The sequence below is a fragment of the Haliaeetus albicilla genome, chromosome 2 (assembly GCF_947461875.1).
Source record: "Haliaeetus albicilla chromosome 2, bHalAlb1.1, whole genome shotgun sequence".
Taxonomy (NCBI): domain Eukaryota; kingdom Metazoa; phylum Chordata; class Aves; order Accipitriformes; family Accipitridae; genus Haliaeetus; species Haliaeetus albicilla.
The window spans coordinates 65,495,441-65,516,851 of NC_091484.1; the positions used below are offsets into that span (position 1 = coordinate 65,495,441).

At 37.5% G+C, this 21,411-nt stretch overlaps 1 protein-coding gene across 16 annotated transcripts in view; it reads right to left on the reverse strand.

The window, feature by feature from the left end:
• PARD3 (par-3 family cell polarity regulator) overlaps positions 1 to 21,411 on the reverse strand; it is a 462,771-nt gene that overhangs the window by 198,207 nt on the left and 243,153 nt on the right. For all 16 annotated transcript variants that reach the window (XR_011323725.1, XM_069778120.1, XM_069778113.1 and 13 more), the window contains 4 exons: positions 15,746 to 15,871; positions 14,038 to 14,420; positions 3,425 to 3,564; positions 1,765 to 1,893 (listed from right to left, as the gene is read on the reverse strand). Coding sequence is in view for 15 of the 16 variants with exons in the window: in XM_069778120.1 (XP_069634221.1) it covers positions 1,765 to 1,893; positions 3,425 to 3,564; positions 14,038 to 14,420; positions 15,746 to 15,871 (778 nt within the window). In the remaining variant the exon portion in view is untranslated. The remainder of the gene's footprint in view (positions 1 to 1,764; positions 1,894 to 3,424; positions 3,565 to 14,037; positions 14,421 to 15,745; positions 15,872 to 21,411) is intronic.

The window sequence follows — 21,411 nt, forward strand, 5'->3', positions numbered from 1 at the left end:
TTACCAGAGAAGAAAGAACAGCCCTTATGATGGGTTTTAGTTCAACACCTTCCCCAGCAATTCTGCTCCTGCTCTTTGACAGCTGTCAGCAGAGCTCACCTAACATTCCTTCATGTCAAAATGCAAGCAAACAAATCCTTACGCAACAGAGGATCACCACACACATGTACTGTCAGATCCTCACAGTATCATTTGTTCAACTGGAGCTACAGAAAAGTACACCAGTTCAGATCTGATGTCTGACCACATAGCGCAGAGCCCACCTACTACCTGACACTGCCACGATGAGATCTAGCTTCCCTATGCTGGTGTTTGCCAAAATAGCTGAGAGAGTATTGCCTCAGCAGCAGCAGGGAGGCTACTGAGGTTGAACTCATTTAAAGGGGCTGATTTGCTCTTATTTTTAAAACTACATCAAGTATTACTACTAAATCTCTGCATTACTGACACCGTATCTTTGTTTACAATTATTTAAACAAAATATTGTGTTAAATTATGCATTATAACTTCCTCATTTTACTATAGAAATAATATACACAAAATTAAGACATTTTCTTACTTCTAAGTTTATTTAGAAAACTTTAAAAGCATTTTCATTCACCTTTATGTAAGATAGCAATACTGTGAAAATTACATCATAGGAACTTATAAACAGATTGCTTTCACAGTTCCAGTAATAAGATAGGGCATAATACCATTAGAAATTGTTAATTTCTCTTCATTTTATGGCAACTTTCACTTCAGTACCTTAAGTCATGTTCCAAGAATATTAACGTAAAAGTGTGGTTCGTTTGCAACCTTCCCTGCCACTTTGGCTTCCTAGGTTTAATTGTAGTTTTGAAAGGTAAAAGGCTAGTGTTCAACGTCTTGAAATAGCCAAACAAAAATTCATTCTCTTTGCATTCAAAATAACACAAATCCAATAGAAAAATGAAGCAATCTATTCATCATGCTTATATTTGTTGCTTATGTTTGTCTATCTTGTCATGACAATGCAGCCAAATAAGTTATTTTTATAGCTATATATAGCTACAATAATACAAATAATAAATAACTTCAGCAGTTTAATTGAATACAGAACAAAGTAAGACTGCTACATTCACAGTCTACCTTTTCATAACAAAAATTATCTTGAATAATTATCAGACAAATACCTCTATACACTATGCAAGTGGAGCAGGTACAGTATGAAACATTATTTTATTTCCATTTCATGTAAATTCCTCAGAAACATTTTCTGAATTACCCTGCTAAATTAATAACTGCAGGGTTTCCATTCCACAGAGATTGCATTTATATTCAAAAAAGGCTACTATTTCTTATATATTCCACTTTTTGATAGATATTTACATATTCTGTTTTGGCATAGTATGATATGCTCTGAAATATTTTAGTGAGCAGGTAGTAGGACAAATGGCAGGCTTTCAAACATAGATTTGTCCACATGAGAGATATGATGTAATCTACTTCTCTGCATGCATCCAAATAAAGTCCATCCAATAGCTTCTTCTATAATAAACATTTTCACTCAAAATAAAGCTCTCACTTGTACATTATTAACAAATATTTAATTCCAATAGCAGATCTCAAAGAGAATAAAAAACATTCATGTAAAATGTTCTAAATAAAGCAAAATAGCTGTGGGTTTTTTGGGTTTTTTTTCTTATATTCAGTGCTGGCCATGCATGTTTACTAGCAGGTGACAAGATCAAATCATTTGCTCATACTCATCTAAATCTCTTAGCTGCTTTCTATTTTACGCACCAGTTCCCTTGGATGGAATGTTTCTTCCTGTCGAAAAATCAGAAGGCCAACAGTCCCTCCCATCTTGGTGCTTCGCAGCAAGGACACAACTTCTTCTTGAGTTTTGCCTGTTAAATCAACTCCATTTACCTGTGCCAAAGGAAATATTAGAAAGTGATAAGACTCCAAAACAGGAAAACAGTAGAAATTCATACCAAAAAGTCACATGAATCATATGGGACAGTATTAAGAAAACCTCACTGAAGCAATCTGCTTATTGGCTCAGTATAGTTTCCATTTAATAGAACTAATTGAACATGCATTCTTTACATACGAATACAAATAAGAAGCAAGACAACTATATTTCCTTCCTCTTTAGCAGCAACTGTATACTCCAGTATATTCTAAAGCCAACTAATTCCATCTATGAATATTTTTTACAAGAATTTCTGCATAAAAATCCTTTGGCAAAATAGATGTGTGATCCAAAACTGGTCCTGTTTCCACATCCCTTAGTGTTATACATTATCTTCCAAATATATCTTGCACAAATTGTGTCAAAAGTAGATTTTTTTTTTTTTCCCCAAAAATAACTTTGGAGCAGTTGCTCTTTATTTTGCCTTTGTTCAGCTGTTCAACCCCTTGGCCTCCATACACCACGTACCAGTACAGAGAGGTATGGAATACATACAGGTAAATTTCCCACTCCATGAGCAAACTTGAGTAAGGGAGAAACCAGAGAAAGATAGGGTATTCTCAGGCTTGCCTGTTCAGAAATATTTTGGAAATGTAAGGCAAATCAGCTAACGGTGTTAAGCAAGTGAGCACGGTGGTCAGAAGAAGCCTGCAAACCAACTTTTTCCTTCCCCTCATATGATCACAGCTCACACAGTTGAGAAGCCATAACCGTTGTCTTAAATGCTTCTCAGTCCCCTTCTACTCAAGATATCTGGGTTACCTTGAATTACAGTAATTACAGAGGGCTATCCTCCAGCAGCAATTCAAGCTGACTTTGCCAGTTTTGCAGTGAAGTGAAGTTAGGGATCTGAGAGGCAGTTACAGTCTCAGCTGTACCTCCAGTGTCATTTGGCTGAAGGATGGTAATGAAGAGCTGTGGGTGGTAACATCTTATATCACTCCAGCTAGATTTGCAGGAAGATCTCTGCTGTGCGCCTATCTAAGAGAAATTTATTTCCCTTGAGGACATCCTCCCTCAGGAGAGAAGTGGCCTTGATTCTCTGTAGCACTACCCTCCTCTTATACTGCCCCTTTCAGTTAACTCACTAAACCTTTTCAGGGTATTGTCTTCCATATTTGCCAACATCTTCATTAATTTCTGGTCTGTCACTCCATGCTGATTTAATGCCACTTATTAGGTAACAATCACTTTGCTTCAACTTATTCCTAAACAGCAGTGACACTATATTCACATAAGGACATGTAAACTCATGTCTTCATAGTATGTCCAGGTCCAGCTCTTAAAACACTTAAGTGCTGAAAATGCACAGCCCTTGATCTGTTACCTAAAAAAACAAAGGCAAAAAAACCCCAAAGCCAAAAAAAAAGGAAAAAAAGAAGCATGAAACCTTTTCCTATAACATAAACTACCAAGAGCCTTTGGAAGTTAACTAGTGTGCAGGCTCACGCCAAAACAGACAAACAACACGTAACACATCATCACCTCAATTAATCGGTCTCCAGCTTTTAGTCTCCCATCTTGAATAGCCGCACCTCTTGGAAGGATGTTTTTCACATAAATTGGAGCTGAGCCACCAATTGGGACATCTCTTGACGTAATACTAAATCCCAAGCCTTCTGTACCTGCATAAAGAATGCAGAAAGAATGTTACTTGTTAAAATGCACATTTTATATTACATGTTATTTTTACCCAGCAGAATGAATGTATACCTCACTGATACAATCCATGAAAATACATATATAAGACGTAAGAATTACTGCATGGCCAAAAATAAAAAAAATAAAAAAAAAAAAAAGGCATATATAGGAATACTATAGCTGAAGCACTGAGTCTTGGCACAGGTGGCTCAGCAGGCCCTCTTTGCAACTTGCTGTTCTGACGATTGCCAAGTCATTGCCTTATTTCCAACTTTCTATTTCAGATGAGCTGAGTGACAAGGAATCAGAACAAAGCATATCTGATATCCTATCACTGCCTTCCCCCTTGTCAATCTGGATCTCGTCAATGATCCTTTCTTCCTCTTTTGCAACTCTTTCAGCAAAGTCAGTTGGCTGACACTGCTGGCCATGGGGCTTTGTCAGCTCACTTATGGACACCGGTACATGACAGAACCAGAGCTCAGTGGTCTCATTTCTTCTGCTCCGAGGACCTCGGGTTGTTTTCCATCAACAGCTCCTCCGCCCCGGGGCTTCACCCTGGCTCTCGCTGGGTTCCAACCCACCTTCTGCTGCGCAGGCAGGGAGCAGAGCCAGGCTGCCACCTCTGAGGTCCTGCTGTGCAGCCGGGTGACTGACTACACTTGGCTATGACTGACTGAAGCAAAACAGAGACATTTAAGATGACCTGGAGAGATCCGGAGAGGGGGTCCAGTCAGTATGGCAAATGAGACTTGCTTGTATTTCAGAGAAATTATGCCCACAACTGGTTATTGAAGTGTACCTTAGGACCCCACCAGCTCTGGGATTCACAGGCCAAGAGGACAAACGGAAGGCTTTCCTACTATGCAGAAGGCTGATTTATGATCCTCTCTTTGATGCAATCTGTCCAGTGTCATCAAAAACCTTTGAAACTCTACACTGAAACCCACCCCTCCCCCCTCCGTTGCACATCAAGTCTATTCAGGACACTTAATCTAGCATGAAACCAGACAGTCATCCAGCAGAGAGCATCCCTGACAGAGTGTCAGCATCTACAACTTCCATTTGAAACATCTCAGCGGTTGTCAAGATATGTCTACAGTTCATGTTCGCTAGCTAGGCATATGCATGCCCAACTTACATTTATTCTGACCCACTAAGGCAGCCTGCAGTTAGGACTTGGCAATATCAGGTATGGTCCCTAAACGTTGCACAACATACCCCTTTGTATAAAATCACGGGGACAGACACAAGCCGAACTTTTATGCAACAGTCCTCAGCTACGAGCCCTGGGAAGCTGAACGCAACCTATGTGAAAGACACACAACTATAGAAACACTTGAGGTTTGTATTGGGTTTGTGTGGAAAGGTTTTGGTAGTGGGGGGGGCTAGAGGGGTGGCTTCTGTGAGAAGATGCTGGAAGTTTCCCCTGTGTCCGACAGAGCCAATGCCAGCCGGCTCCAAGACAGACCTGCCACTGGCCAAGGCCGAGCCCATCAGCAATGGTGGTAGTGCTTCTGGGATAACAGATTTAAGAAGGGGAGAAAAAAAACTTGTTATGCAACTGCAGCCGGAGGAGAGGAGTGAGAATATGCAAAAGAACCAACCCTGCAGACCCCCAGGTTAGTGAAGAAGGAGGGGAGGAGGTGCTCCAGGCACTGGAGCAGAGATTCCCCTGCAGCCCATGGGGAAGACCATGGTGAGGCAGGCTGTCCCCCTGCAGCCCATGGAGGTCCACGGTGGAGCAGATCTCCACCTGCAGCCCATGGAGGACCCCACGCCGGAGCAGTGGGATGCCCAAAGGAGGCTATGACCCCGTGGGAAGCCCACACTGGAGCAGGTTTTCTGGTAGGACCTGTGACCCCGTGAGGGACGCACACTGCAGCAGTCCGTGCCTGAAAGGACTGCACCCCGTGGGAGGGATCCCACGCTGGAACAGGGGAAGAGTGTGAGGAGTCCTTCCCCTGAGGAGGAAGGAGCGGCAGAGACAAGGTGTGATGAACTGACTGCAACCCCCATTCCCCATCCCCCTGCACCGACGAGGGGAGGAGGCAGAGAATTCGGGAGTAAAGATGAGCCCAGGAAGAAGGGAGGGGTGAGGGGAAGGCATTTTATGATTTGGTTTTATTTCTCATTACCCTACTGATTTGACTGGCAATAAATTAAATTAATTTCCCTGAGTCAAGTCTGTTTTGCCTGTGATGGTAACTGGTGAGTGAGCTCCCTGTCCTTACCTCAACCCGTGAGCTTTTTGTTGTATTTTCTCTCAGCTCTCTGGTTGGGAAGGGTGAGTGATAAAAGCAGTTTGGTGGGCCCATGGTGTCCAGCCAAGGTCAACCCACCACGAGGTTAAAGCCTGACTTAATTTCTGTCTTACCATTCCCCGTGTTCATTTGATAAGGCTACTTTTTTACTCAGCAGGTTAATAGTCACACGTGAAAAGGAAGGAGTCCAACATAGTCAACAGTAGCCTGTGTACAGATTTCTGAAATCTGCACAATTACATTTGATTAAAATTTAGTACAATATATTTTATTATCAAGATGGTAATCATGTTAAGAAGCAAATTGACAAAGGTGACAGGGCTGGGGGTGACATAACCTTTTAAAGTATTCATCTTGAACATAATGTAAGTCCTCACGTATACACAGCAACTGCATGCAGCTCATATTGTTCAGGAAATTTGGATCGATTCTTCTAGGCTAACTATCGTGAGACAACCTCCCTTCCGTCTGCAGCATTCAAGATAGCTGAAAAACTGACATTTGAATTTGAAAGTCTTCATCCACTTTCAGGCTGATATAAAATTTATCAGTGCTATTACACAGAGATGAAAAAAATATTAGATCTCATAACATCCATATTTTACCTTGGAGACCTCACAATTTTAATGATGCTTCAAACATTCATAGAGCTCTTTAACTCCTTGCAACATGTGAGGATGATCTGTGTAAGTCTAAGGGTTTTTTAAGTCACATCTCAGCCTTCTATGGAATTTATCTTTTTCTTATTTTTAAGGATCTGTGTTGAATACTGCTCTTTGACTACAGGTTTTTTCTGCTAAATTTTTTAAAGTAGTATCAGAACATGACTGCATGCCCAGGACAATATTTCATTATTAATAAGCTTAATCCCCATAGCCTGATTACAGTGTCATTACAGATGTCTGGTTCACACACTCCACTTTAAACCCCCATGGAAAAAAACAGAAGTTGAAATGTTCACATTACAAATGGACACAGGATATAAATTTGGACCGTGGCATTTTCTGCTGTCAAATCTCCAGAAAGCCTTTACCAAAGCCAGCAGAATGCCACAAATCCACACTGAGCCCAGATATTAGCAGAAGAAAATTTTAATTACTTGTTTCTGTGGAAAGAACTGGGCTACTTTTGCTATGCTGCTCTATACAGTTTTGCATAAGGCAGCTTTTGGATGTCATTTTCCTTTTCCCTTTTCTCTGCTTCATTTTACTCTTCATGCATTATAGCTGCCCTTAGCTATATAATACAGCTTCATAAACTCCTATGCTTATTATATATAAATTAGAAGTTCACAAGACTGGGAAATAAATGGATACATTCAACCGAGCCCAAAAATAAATATGACTTCTGTGACTGGATTGATTTTAATATTTTTTTTTCTTTTTATACACATAACTGATTTAATTATCTCTACTCCACGCATTTCAGTTCTCCTGTTGATAGAAATGCATATAAGATCTTAATATCTTCCTGCTGCTAAAATGTTTTCAGTTCTTCAGGTATAAAACTGCATTATAATAATGAGGGAACTGGTTAACTGGGAACTGCAGGCTCTCTGATTTATACTAATATGGGGGAAACTGGACAGAAATACAGGCAGAACCAGGACACGATTAGAAAATAGAAGGAATTTCCATCTTTTTGAAAACATGGGAGTCATCCTACTCAAAGCTAGGAGCTTTACTTTGCAAGGTCTAGATTATTTGAGCTATATTCAACTTAATCTCTTACAGATTTTAGGAAGAGAGAGGGTAGAAAACGTCTTCCTCCCTCTACAGCTGTTGTCTCTGACAATTATCAAATTACACTGAGTGATAATAACATTTAAGAATTACACACTAATTTGTGTAATTCACATTCTTAGTTGTCCTTTGATAAATCAGCAGCTCTCTCAACAAGTTAGAGCTCCCCTTTTTTCTTGAATGTGATGCTGAACACTCCTTCTAAGGTCACATTACCCTCAAGAGCCCAGCCAGCTCTGAGCTGAAGACAAAGTAGTTTTAGGTGAATAAAAAGGGCAGTTCCAACAGTAAAAGAACTATGTTGTACAAACAGAAGAGGGGCAGATTTAATGCTTCAGTTGCTGTTTTCGAGGAAAAAAAGTTCTAGTAGCATTAAGGTGGGGGGGGGGAGGGTGGTGGACGGGACACGACTTTCATGTAATTTAATTAGATATATATTCAAAATGAACATCATCATATTATTTGGCATCAGCCTGATAATAAACTGATGTTAAAAAAATTTATTAAATCTTACTAGCATTGGCTAGACTTTCTGTTATCTCCCAGTGAAGAAGTGTTTAATTTCTCACTATCACTAGGATTATCTCCTTGATTGTGGAAAGAGAATGTCTGGCAAAATGTTTCTGTCTTTCTAAGGCTCCTCTGCATGAAAAATTCTGCATTCCTCATCCAGAACCACCTGCAGGTCTAAATGCTCAACAGCAAAATGTGCTGCTGGGTAGAAAGACTGCCAGAACACGAGACAAAAAGCAAGCATCACCTCTGCACTGCTTCCAGTACTTTCATGTCCCTTCAAAAGGACATTAGTTCAGAGACCCAATAAGGAACATTCAAAGGACCTACACTATCAACTTCTTATGATACTTCTCTTACAGTTATCTTCCCTTTCAGGACTGCAAGCAGAGCTAGAAATAAATCATGCTCTTCTTTCTCCTCTAATTTAAGAAAATGCAGATGAGTTCTCAGGTACTTCAGTACAGATCTCCCAAAATCTAAAAAAAGAAACAACAAAAAAACCCAACGAACCAAAAAAAAAAACCCCAAACAAAAAAACCCCAAACAAAACCCAAACCAAAAAAAACCCAAAAACCCCTCACTTCTAAAACAATGGAAAATGTTTGATAACCAGACAATTGGGCACCACATTTGTTAGTATTTATGCAAGAGAAGCAAAGAACATTTCAAAACAACCTAAACATGGAAAATCCATGGGGGTGAACAGTCCTCAGATGGAATAAAGGATCCTTAAGGAAAAGCACAGATTCTTCATGAAAGACAAAGAACACACTCTCCCTTTCCTAAAACAATAAGGGAGGCTGATTACACATATAAACAGTTTGCGGCACAAAATCACAAAAATTACAAAATAAAGCATCCCCACTTAATGAAAGTATTAGATTATAAAATGATCCAGAATAAGGAGATAACATTATGATAAAACTAAGCAGAAGGGCAAAAAGCTCTCTGACAATAATCAGAGCAGACACTCTCCTTCCAAGCATTTCAAGTTCCTGCTTTTTCACAGTAGACTATTTCTTGAGATCCATGTACGGATGGGTGATTGCTGAAATAATTATCCTACTGCTTTATATAAGAAAGCAGTTTTTATTAAGGACTGGACCTTATGCAGGAGCTGAACAGCAAATATGTTCTCCTTATTGTCAGGGGCTTCACTAAACTAGCCAAGACCATTCTAGATACTTCCTGAAAAATTAGTTTACTGCTCTTAGTTTAAGTCCCATATTTTCAGAATTTGTGTATGTGTAGTCAGGGTAACTGTACATGCAAATGACTGCTCAGAAGGCTGACTGCTCAGCTCTCTAGAAAACTTCTGCAGTCACATGCACAATCAAGACAAATTAATTGCATGCCCATTTTTATGTAGTTGAGTGATTTGGAACAACTTTTTTGTTTCTCCAAGCAAAGCTCAGACCTCTCAAGAGGATCTTTGATCAACCTAATAGAAACGTTCTTCCCTTTTTGCTACAGCCTGCTAAAAAGTAGTGATCAGAAGTGTTTTTAAAAAATGGAAAGATGAAACTTGATGCAGTTTATGTTTCTTCAGTGGCTAATAATGCCCAAAATGATTTGCTTCACTTCTGAATCTCATTTCTCAAGGTCACTTCAGTAATTTAGGAATCTACATGCTTCATTTCAAAAGTTACAAAAACCCCTACTGCATCTGAACAGGAATTCTTAAATCGGTCTAAGAGAACAAATCACTTCAAAAGAAATTTTAAATAAAAATTTAGAATGTCAGTTCAAAGTCTGGCTCAAGAAACTGTGGGGGAAAACAGGAGAGTATGATGAAAAATGCATGTAAATCTGTACACTTCAGATACATGACGCAGGATACCGTACAGACAAGTTCAGTGTCCTGTCTTGTATACTCTGCTATCTAAACCCAAGAAAAACAAGTAATCCTCCAAATATGTGCTTTACTCCATAGCAAATGTGATGCCATTTTAAATTAACATACTCCCAAACTGTCCATGGCATCTTATTTGTGTCTCTGATGACTTTTTGCAGAAAGAAACTTGGGTGCAGCAGGGCTGAGTGTCACCGGCCCATAACGCTGAATGCCCAGTCACCTGGTGGGACTTGCAGCGTTTAAGCTTGGCTCTGTATGTAAAACGGAGCATTGTTAACAACAGAAGGGCCAGCAAGCCAAACAGGAATCCAACAAGAAACCCTGAAGAGCAACAAGCCTCACAATCCTCCTCACATCTACAATTTAACCGTTCTTCTCTGTTGCACTGCTCAAAGGTGCCTCCTCCCTCTTGGGACTTGCCATCTGCTAAGACACAGCTGCTACACCCTTTCTGTGATGGACTTGGTGATTCCTACAACTTTCCTCCTGTAAGGTATCCTGCAGTTGTGTCACTCGTTTCTTTCTCTTGAAGCGATACTATTTTGCAAGTGAGAAATATTCTTTGGGCCAAAAAGGAATAGATGATCACAACTCCCATGGCCGGTAGTTAAATTGCTCTCTGGAAGTAGGGAGATGTGGACTGAAGTCCTGATGCACTGAATACTTCAGGCAAAATATTTGGTGGAACTAGGACCAACTTAAGAAACAAGAGTTCAGTTTTGACATTCTACCTCAAGAATTATATATCTAATTTAGCTAGACAAATATGTAGTTATAGATAGAAATGATCTGATGCAATAAGGATTATACTTAAAGGCAATCAAATAAAATGAAGCTGATTTAAAGACTGAGTACTTCAGGCTTGTCTTAGTACAGTGGTATCAAAACCAGTATATATGAAATCTGAGTAATACAATGTCCAATTGAAAAGCAGTCTTTTGAATGCTTTAGTGACTATCAGGCTAAATGCTGTGAGTTACTCAGTGCTCAAAGACTAAGCCTTAAAATCATTTGTTGTATAATTGGTTATTTATAAGTGCTGGACTAAATTTCTCTCAATTGCATTGTCTCAAACCCTTGCAGTCAAAGAAAAAACACTCTGGAATAGTCCTGGTGTATATGAGGTCAAAATTTGTCCTAACACTCTGGGTGTTATATCAGTGGTCTTATTTTCTCCATATATTAGCTGTGAAGAACTATTTTTATTTATTTATACTTACTGTGTATCAGCTTACACCAAAATATATATAAACACAGGCTCACTGTTGTGCCTTGCACTACCTTAATTTGTATGAGCTATTAAGCTAGACTGTTATACAGCCTTAATGGCATTAGAATATCAGCAATAACCCCTACATCTATATGCTAAAAGTTCAGGCCCTGACCTTTAAGGAAAGATAAACAGATATCCATTTTCATTTAGCAAAGCCAACAAACATTCTGCATTGACTGAAACATATGACTGACCTTCTCTTCTGACTTTATTAAACAGCTAAATTCTATGAAAGTTCAGGTTATTTTAAAATGCCAAAACAGCAATAAATATTAAGAAATCATAATTACAGAAGCACGTACTGTAGGGCTATCTCACCACGTCATTTTATATAATAAAGCTCATGCAATATATAGAAACACAGCAGTAATGAAGAAGGTCTGTCTGTATTGAAAAAGAGTCAATTCTCATATACTACATCATTAACCAGAATGCACAGGTTAAATCGAAAGTGAATTTCAAGATGAAGCCTTACATGCTTGTATGCCTTAATGCACCCCACAAGGAGTTTTTAATCTAATGATGGTAATTGGTGAAATAACTGCTGTCTGTTAGCTACAAAGAAAGCACATTTGTTAAATATCTATAAAGCCTGTATTATTACAACATCCTTCATTAGAAATAATCAAAGACAATCAACATCCCTATTGCACTCGTATTTATAACAAACTACTTGGGGGCATCCTTAAGTGTTTTGCTTCATTTGTTGCTCCACATGTATGTTCTCAGAGTGATTAAATGAAAGCCAAAATGGGAGGATTGCCTCTTTCTACAGTGGATATTAACAAATGAAAGACAGCAACAATAAAAAGGTATACTTCCTTATGCACAATTTTTTTTTAAATATCACCATGCATAAAATACAGTACACTAAATAGTTTCTGTCTCTCTGTCTATAATCTGAGCTAGGTGTCATTTTTTCATAAGTAGTATTCTCATATAAGCGAACTGTCAGGAACAAATATCCTCTCTAAACTTCTGAAATATATTCTAGATATGGATTTCAAAGCTTTTACTAGCATAAGAGCCATCAAATTTCTCTGGTGTGAACTAGATGTTAAAGTATCTTATAGATCACTTTCAATCAACAGGTAGCATGCACCTCCTTCACTCCAAAACCATCCAATGCACTGGTACCAGCAAGGCTAAATTACATTATAGAAGTAGGGAGAGTATTTATGAAACATTATCCAGTGCAAGATGACCAAATTGTAACCTCACATCACAGTCAAAGAATCCATAAAACATTAAAATTATATTCTCATATCTTAAAAGCAGCTATAATGCCACATTTGTTTCATGCAAAAATATTGTGTTCCCATATTCTATATTCATTTGTTGGTGCTTTAAATTATATGAAATGTATATTTCCACTCCTGGCTAAGAATTATTTTATGTAATGTCCAAGTGATATTTCTACAGGCTTCTACAGACACAAAAAAATAGGTAAAAATCACTGTAGTGACAGAACACATTTGTAAGCACAGTGATTCCTTACTCAGCCAATAACAATCAGTTTTTCCAAGCAGGCTCATCTGAGCTGATGGCCTAAAGAATTTCTTGAAGGAGCATCAACAACAGAAGCAAACTGTCAACTCAACCTTATGTCATCCAAGTTTGTAGAGCTTAAAATTCAGCAACCAGAAAGAAGCAATCTGGTGGTTCATGTGAAGTTTATAGAAAGGAAAGCGTAATGATAATGTGACAAGTAGCCTGGTACCTGTGAAACTGTAAAATCTCTACCGTTCAAAGCATTCTCTTTGATACCTTTTGATAAAAAGATTAATTAATAAAAATTATTAACACTAAGCACATACAATATCCTAATGGGAACACACTTTGAGTTCACAGAGAATACTGTCACATGGGTAAACCTTTTGCTGTGTAATGTAAACCCTATTCTTGCTGCTAGAGGTCAAATTATACCTAACCTTAAACATGCTCTTTTTAATACCATAAAGCTTACAGCATGTATAATCCTTTAAAAAAATCATTTCCCAAGAGCTAAGAAATATTTGCATCTAAGTGTCATTTTATTATACTTCAAACTATCTTAAAAGCACCTAGATGGTAATTACGCAAAAATACCAAATTTTCTCATTTAGGACATTTAACACATCATAAAAATTCCACAGATGTACCAATGCATCTACATGCACACATATAACACAGATGTTGAGATAAGCATGCACTGCTTTCTCCTCTGCCCTTAGATAGTCTCTCACCCCCATTCAAATTACATTAGCATAAGGGCCAAGATAGGAAATATCCCATTACATCTCAGTCCCTGAAACAAAGACTTTCACGTCCCAGTGGAATAAAGAAAAGCTTGAGCTGGAAATTAGAAAGTCCAATTTACCAACTTATCCAACACACTCTTAAAATCTAATGGCAAAACAACAGTTACTCAATTTGAAAAGTCATGATAACTGTAAAGTACAGAATATGGGCTGTTTTAGCTTATGTATTTACATTAAATAGTTCACCACTCCCTGGGTCTTGGCCAACAGAACTTGTAGCACTTACTGCTCTCTTACAACTTACAACTCTCATTAGTTGAGAGACAGAACACAATGTTAAAGCACTCTTCAAAACGGCCTTTTGCAAACACACTGCACACAGTGAGTGCACGGCTGGACTCCTAGGTGTGCTGTCAGGGACAATTCAGCCCCTTGGCTTCAAAAATCAACCCATCACATCCCCCATGCTACTGCAAGCTGTCCTGCCCAATACAGTGGCACTGGACATACGTACATATACTATGCACGCCTACCTCATGCTATATGAGGATCGCACTAGTGCCTTACCTTTTCTCAGCTGTATACTGAGCCTCTTCCCTATCTTTTTGGTGTTATACCCACTGTTTGCAGTGGAGGTGAGAACTTTCTGAGGTGATGGTACCAGGCCCGAGGGTGGTTTCCCTGATGAATTCACACTATGAGGTAGCTGCGAGTAGGAGTCTGTCTGATCGGACTGGTTACCCGCTCGAGACATTCTTTGTAACGTGTGAAGTCCAGAATTGTTAATAGTTTTGCTGTCAGCATACTGGGAATCGGGGCTGAACCGGCTGGAGTAGTACGTGTTCTTCTCGCTTTGGGACAACTGTTCATACTGCTCTTTATTTGCCGCAGGGACCACGTGGAACCAAATGAACGGCGTACGCATGGCTTGGCGAAACATATGCTGTGCTCTAGGTTTCAAAATGAACAGAAAATTAGCAAATTAGGACTGGCAGACTACAAGACATTATAAGCATAATTACTAATGTTAATTAAGCAACATGAGCTGACAGACACATTGCATTCGAGCATAAACCATAAAACTTGAATCTGTTCACTAGTCTACTTGGTCTGCTTTTTGCTAAGGTTTACTGCTTTAGGGCAACAAAATGGTTAAATATGCTTAACAACTAATGTACCAATACTGGATTCGGAAAAGGAAAAATTTTAACCACAGTCTTGAAATGCAGACAGTTCTATGGCAGGACTGCAGTGTCCTTTTGTTTTGAACCTTGATAACTGCAATAATTGTGATAACAGTAATCACAGTGACAACAGAATTATTAGAATGAAAATTACACTTTATACAAAGACTATGTATTTCCAGAATTCGCTGAGAGTATATGCAGTCTTGCAAAAAGTCTAGTTTACAATCTGTAAGTTAGTAGTCTTTCAGAATACAACATTAAGAAACAAGAAAAAATGCTTAATCCTGCACAGACAGACATTGGGCTCTAGGTCACAATCCAAAGTACACAAAGTCAACAAGTCTCTTCACAGACTTAAATTGTGATTCAGAAACACAGAACAAGCAGAGACAAGCTGCTTTCAACCATATGGTACAGGGTTGTGTTCCAATCCAGGTTAGAGTCAAAGAAATAAAAAACACATTTCAAATGTATATTAGTATAGGACAATCAGAATAAATGATATTCCTTTGGCCCTCAACATGTTAGGGTTTTCAGATTAACATCATCTTTAAAATCACTCATTTTCTGCATACTTCTTTTCTGCTTTCTCTTTCAATTATCTGTGTGTGAACTACAACCTGATTTCACTTTTAAGTCTTTCTTATTCATTATTTCAAGATTCTACCAAGTCCAGGCGTCCACTGAGCAAGTATTTACAATCTCTCAAACTTCTCCAGGAAGTTTCTGCATATAGTACCTTTAGTTCTCACACATACAGAACCACAAATATTTTTAAAATGTTAAAAATAAAGTCTCCATGCTGTCCATTCATACTGAACATGATGCATTGCAAGCATGAGAGCAAAAGTCATATGGGAATTTCAGGATAAACAGTTTACCAATGCAAGAAGAAAGAATCTTTAAGGTGCAAAGATAATCAATGAGAAGTGCATATACTTTAATTACAATAATTATCCTGAATTTTTTGTAGCTTGGCTAATTAAAAGCCACTAATGTCCCTTAGTGTACTCAAATTACTCAAATTACTGCAAGGTGCAGTGTTAAAGATCAAATAATGCAATGTAATGTGCAGTAAGTACACTTACTGTTCAAATCTCCTATTCCGAAGGTCTCCATCATTAATCCTGACAATACAATCATTCTCACGAAAAAGGTTTTCTTGTTCAGCTTTTCCACCCTTCTCCAATCGCTTTACCAGCAGCCCCAGGGTTCTGGAACATTAAGATTACAAATGACTACTGTTTGAACAATTTGCAGCACAGAAAATCCTATTGATTTAATATTTTATCATAAACACTATAGAAACTAAAATTTAAACCATCTTTACCTTGAAGTAGAATACCATAGTTTCAAATCATTTATAAGCATTACCTGAGTTATTATCTCTTACCCATGAAACAAAAAGCCTAGGTGAATCAAGCACGTCATTTAAAAGTAAGAATGAACAGGCAGTGTGATGACAGCATGTCCATTCTTGCAAAGGGCCTAGACTTCTGAGCAGTAAAAGCTGCAGGAAGCACCACACATCTGAGAGCCAGCATCTTTTCTGCTAGTTAACTGAAGTTGAACAGGTTCAACTTAAAATTTGAATTTCTGAATTAGCAGAGACTACCACAGCCGTCAGTACTGCTTTTGTGCAAGTGAAATGTGGGGTCATCTCACATAATAAGCAGCCTATAACGAAGGGATGGATAGAGGATTTGGGAACTTCACGAGAACCAAATGTTTTTATTTTTAAACCTTAACTTGTTTTACTAAACAGAAAAGAGGAAATTAAAAACTTAAATGCCATTTTTAATTCAGCATATTATCTTAAATTAATTGGTTCAGTAATGGCTGAAGACAATTAGCATTTGATAGCCTCTGTGCAATGAGTTGGTCACCTCTGTCTAGTGCTTACCCACAGTGTCATCTTAAGGACGTTCTTAGAGAGAAAAGGTAAACAAATATTCAACCTGAAATTATGAAACGGATCCTGAAGAGTGGATTTCTGAGGTACCGGTAGGATAGTGTGAAAAGTCAGTGCTGTTTCTATAGCTGAACTCTAGGTTTGAAGAAGGATTCAATCTTGAGGATTATTCTTGCATCGACACTGCATTTGATTTTTTTAAAGAAGATCAGTTTCACATTGAAATCCCACAGAATGTATCAGTGGGTCAAATTCACATCATCCAAGTCAACAGTGTTACTTTTTCAGAAGTCATTTCAAGGCATGGCGTGAAAAATACTTGGTTGCGTGGCAGGAATTGCAAGACCACATATGTCTTTTAGCACAAAACTTTCAGTGATCATAGCACTTCAGTTCACACATACCTCAAAGTAAATGAGCAGTCAATGATGCTTAAAAGGACTCCTCATGCGCTCAAAAGTTATATATGTGCTTGAGCACTTCATCAAATGGGTCAGAAAAGCAAAATTAACTTTAACTTATTTCTTCCACTTTAAGTTCTTCATTTACCAATTTATCATCAACATATGCAAATAAGACATTTATTTTACAGAACAGTCATACGTTTTCTCCTACAAGGCAGATGAAGGAGTAAGAGAAACGATCCTAGTAATATCTCCTTTTTGGAACCACCTAGAGACATTAAGATACGAAGTTGAAAGAATCTGTACATGTAAACAGACTGTGAGAAGAAAAACAACATAAAGCATTTTGACAACACAAATCATCAAATGAAGTTTGAGTCAGACATTAACATTTAAGTGATACTATTCTGTTTCCAACCGATACGGAGTATTTTGTGAACACCTAACGTACTGCACCTTTGACCTGTTTGGGGGGTCCCATCAGAGGCAAACCTTCTCCACCCTCACTTGGTTCCCGATGGACCACTTGGGTGCAGTCACTGATGCTAACTGTGATTGGGCTTGACTTTAGCTCAGCTGCTGCAATTAGCAATATGTCTCTTTGCAATAACACTGGTGAGCACAGGGACCAGAAAGATTCCATAAAGCTAAAATATCATTTCTCTAGAATCCATGCATTTCAGGAAAAAAAAAAAAAAAAAAATCTTGAAAACCACAACCAATACTAGTGTGTACCTAGTCCTATCCCTCCCCATCTCAAGTTGATATATTTTGGGTTTGGAAAGTTCTGCCTTTTGCAGATTCCTTCCAACAGCCCAGCATCTCCTATTAAAAAGGAAAATAAAAACCAATTTGCCCAAATTTCCCAAAGCAAGAACAATTCTTCCATGGTTTTTTTTTTCTGATCACCAAGGTAGTGAAACACCTTGTATTATCTAGATATTTTAGGTGGTATTCTGTTTGCCTTTCCCACAACCCTCTAATAGTTTGCATGAAAAAAATTTATGAAAGTCCACAAGTCACACTCTAACTTAATGACCATGTTGTCCTCCATTTATTGTACTAAAATTTGCTGATAATTATGAAGGTATTTTGTTACAGGAAGTAAAACAAAACAAATTTAAAATATATTGATTCAATCCCTTTTTTCTTCCGTTGGCTAAAATAAGCTTTGAACACAGTCTCAGATTTTTAAAACTGATAAATAATTATAAAAAATAAAATTTTATAGATTGTTAGTTGCAAGAAAGCACTAAAATAACAGTTATGAATGTTAATGATAAAATGGAAAAAGACTTGTATGCCTTCATTACATTATTTTTATCAGAATTATAGCTTTGATACATGTAAAACTGATGGTCAGAAAACACATTTGTGACTTTTTCACTTGTGAATTGTTGAATTTCTCTGGGAAGACAATGTCTTTGAGCCCCAAAGTGAAGTTATTGAAGAGGATATCTCTAAATGGGGAGGAGATAAGCAAGCGAATACAAAATTGGGAATGCTACATTTGAGAGAGGAAATAATTGTGTCTACTCTCTCTTTTCTTTCATTTCATGCTGAACCGCACTTTCATGCAGGTGTGCTCCTCTGTAATGCCCAAAGACAATTCAGAATTTGAATGTGCGTGCAATGCTTGCACATGACCATACACAATAACTGCAACAGGTGGTTTTTTTATATGGTTATATATTAAAAATATCAAAATATCAATATGCTAAATATCAAAACATATTCTACACAAAGTATGACACTCCAAGTTAATACTATGATAATACACTATATAAAATAATATTATTATTTCATCCCAATGTCTCCATGTACTTATGATTACAAAGTAATTGGTCTATCAATGGTTTTTGCATAGCGTTTTTCTTGAAACCGCTTTCTACTGTTTCGCATTGTGAAGTTATATTAAATTATTAATGCAAGATGCATCTTATGCACGGTTTGTCATTTCTTAAATTTACTTCACCTAAGCTCTCAAATCTAGTAAAAATATTACTAACCCTAGCCAACGGCAAAATAATGTAATGCATAAATAAACTACCAGTCAAAATTGCAAATAATCTCATTAAACAAAGGCTATAAGTTCTACTAATGCAAGACTGCTCATCTCAGACATAACATATGGTGCTCATGAGGATTTTGCTTTTTAACAAATGTTAGAGCTAGGTTAACCAAGGCATATAAAGCTAAAGTCACTGAGAACAGATTCAATGCTGGATGAACAGCCTGAGTTGAATTTGAAACCAGGATCCTCACAGTGCCTTTTAATTTATTTAATTTTTTGATATAAATACATGGGGCAAAAGATCCTTTTAGACACAGTTCCAGAAACAATTTCCTGAATACAGTTCTGCATAGCAGAGTAAACTCTCCTAGAACTTGCAGAAAATGTATGTTCCTGAAAATTTTAGTGACAAAAGCCTATCAATTTTCTACAGTATTTCTTCAGCATAATATGGTTAGATGTAAGAATATGACTCTAAAAAAGGCATTATGGGAATTCAATGTTTGTTGTTGCAGTAACTAGAGATAAACAGAGTAGACCTGATATTGCAAATATGCAATAACCTAAAAACTAATTGGATTTTTTTTTTTCCCTGCCGTATGCCACCACGATTAATCCTGATAAGTACAGATGTAGCTCTACTACAGTTTCAATATTACATTTCCCACATTAGGAAAACATAGATTTTGAAAGCCTGTAAAGTAATCTAGTATAAAATACAAAAGTCAGTGTATATATATTTTTTTAAATGCAACCATGTAGCATACCAATATATGGGTGCATGTGAATTTGGTTAATCTCGTCCAGTTAAAGTAAGCCAACACATTTTCTAACATAAATTCTTCCATTATAAGAGTTTTAAACTGTAACTTTAAGAATGAGATTAAATATTGTGTGAACCTCTGCAAAACACTCTGCAAGTTAACAACCCTGTTGAAACAATAATTATAAATGGAAATTTGGTACCTGCACTGTTTTAGACTAACGTTAGCTGACATGGGGACAGAAGGGAAATAGTATCAAAGCGCAGAACTCAATCTTTTTATTTGTTTTAAATACCTAACTGGGAATGTAAACAGCTTAGATTATATTAGCATTTGCACCACTGTATTTCCACAAGGTTCATTACTCTAATTATACAATTAAAATAAACTCAGCTACATGTGTTAACATTTCAGTTCTCAGTATCAATTACAACCAATGATAAAAGTAGAAATAAGCAGCAAATGTTTTATTGACATCTAAATTGCCTGAGTTAGTCTGGGTAGTTCTTTGAAATCGTGAACTCCCCACATGCCATCCAGCTGTATGGAAATGATGATAATTTGTCTTAATAAAAACTGACAGTAAATACTATGAGAGTAATAAAAATATTACATTGAGCATCTAGAATATGATTCGGCCATCACCGCCCATTGTACGTACACACTGAAGTTATTTACCTATTACCTGCAAGCTAACTGTAATATAATCAAATCAGACAGAACAGAAAATAACCAATTTAGATGTTTATGTAAAGTCACTAACATGAAAAGGCAAAAACTAGATTAAGGGGCAAAAATAACGATTGTTTGAAAAGCCAATGTGTAGCAGTTTCATGCAATGAAAGATCTCTGAGAAGTTCTACAGGAACATAAACACGGTATAAATTTCCTGAGATTTGGAGGTCAGAGTAGGCAAATTAGCTTACTTGTTCAAGTTAAATTATCATGGCCAATCAATGCTAAATTGGACATAAACTCCTTTGCACAACATTGACGTCACGGCACTCCTGCAGAGGCATTAAAATAACTTTATCAGCTTTCACGCCTGAAGTCCGGAACCAATTTCCAATCTTTGGTAACTACTCCTCAGCTTTTTAGCTTGAATAATACTTCAAATTAAGTTTATATAACTTCTTAAAGGCTGAGATCAGAAAAAGAAAGGCTTGAATGCAGCTAAAAGAGTGAGGGAATGGTACATTCGCACCACAGGGAATCTTCTCCCAGTGCATATGTTTTTGAAAACCATGGCTACCTTTGAGGCTTTAAAGGTCGGAAATGCGGGAGAGGAATAAATGGAGATGCAGATAACACACACCTCCTAGATGATCAAACAGAATACGATCATTAGAGAGGCAGCTTGAAGGCGGTATTAAGGACTCTCAGTGTAGGCAATGGCCATTAGATAATACTTTAGTTTTCTTTGTATCTTGAGTAAAAGACTAAAACTTTTACAGTGAAATATGAGGTGATTTTTAAACTCTAGAAAATGAAGGGCACTTCCACTAAAAGTAAAAAAAATAAAAGAACTACAGAACAGAAAAACATATAAACAATTTTCTAGTACGGTATACACCAATGCCTACCTTCATTTGAGGTTTTTCATTTTTTTTAGTAAAATCTGTTCAATTTGTCATTTAAACTGACAAAAAGCAATGAAATT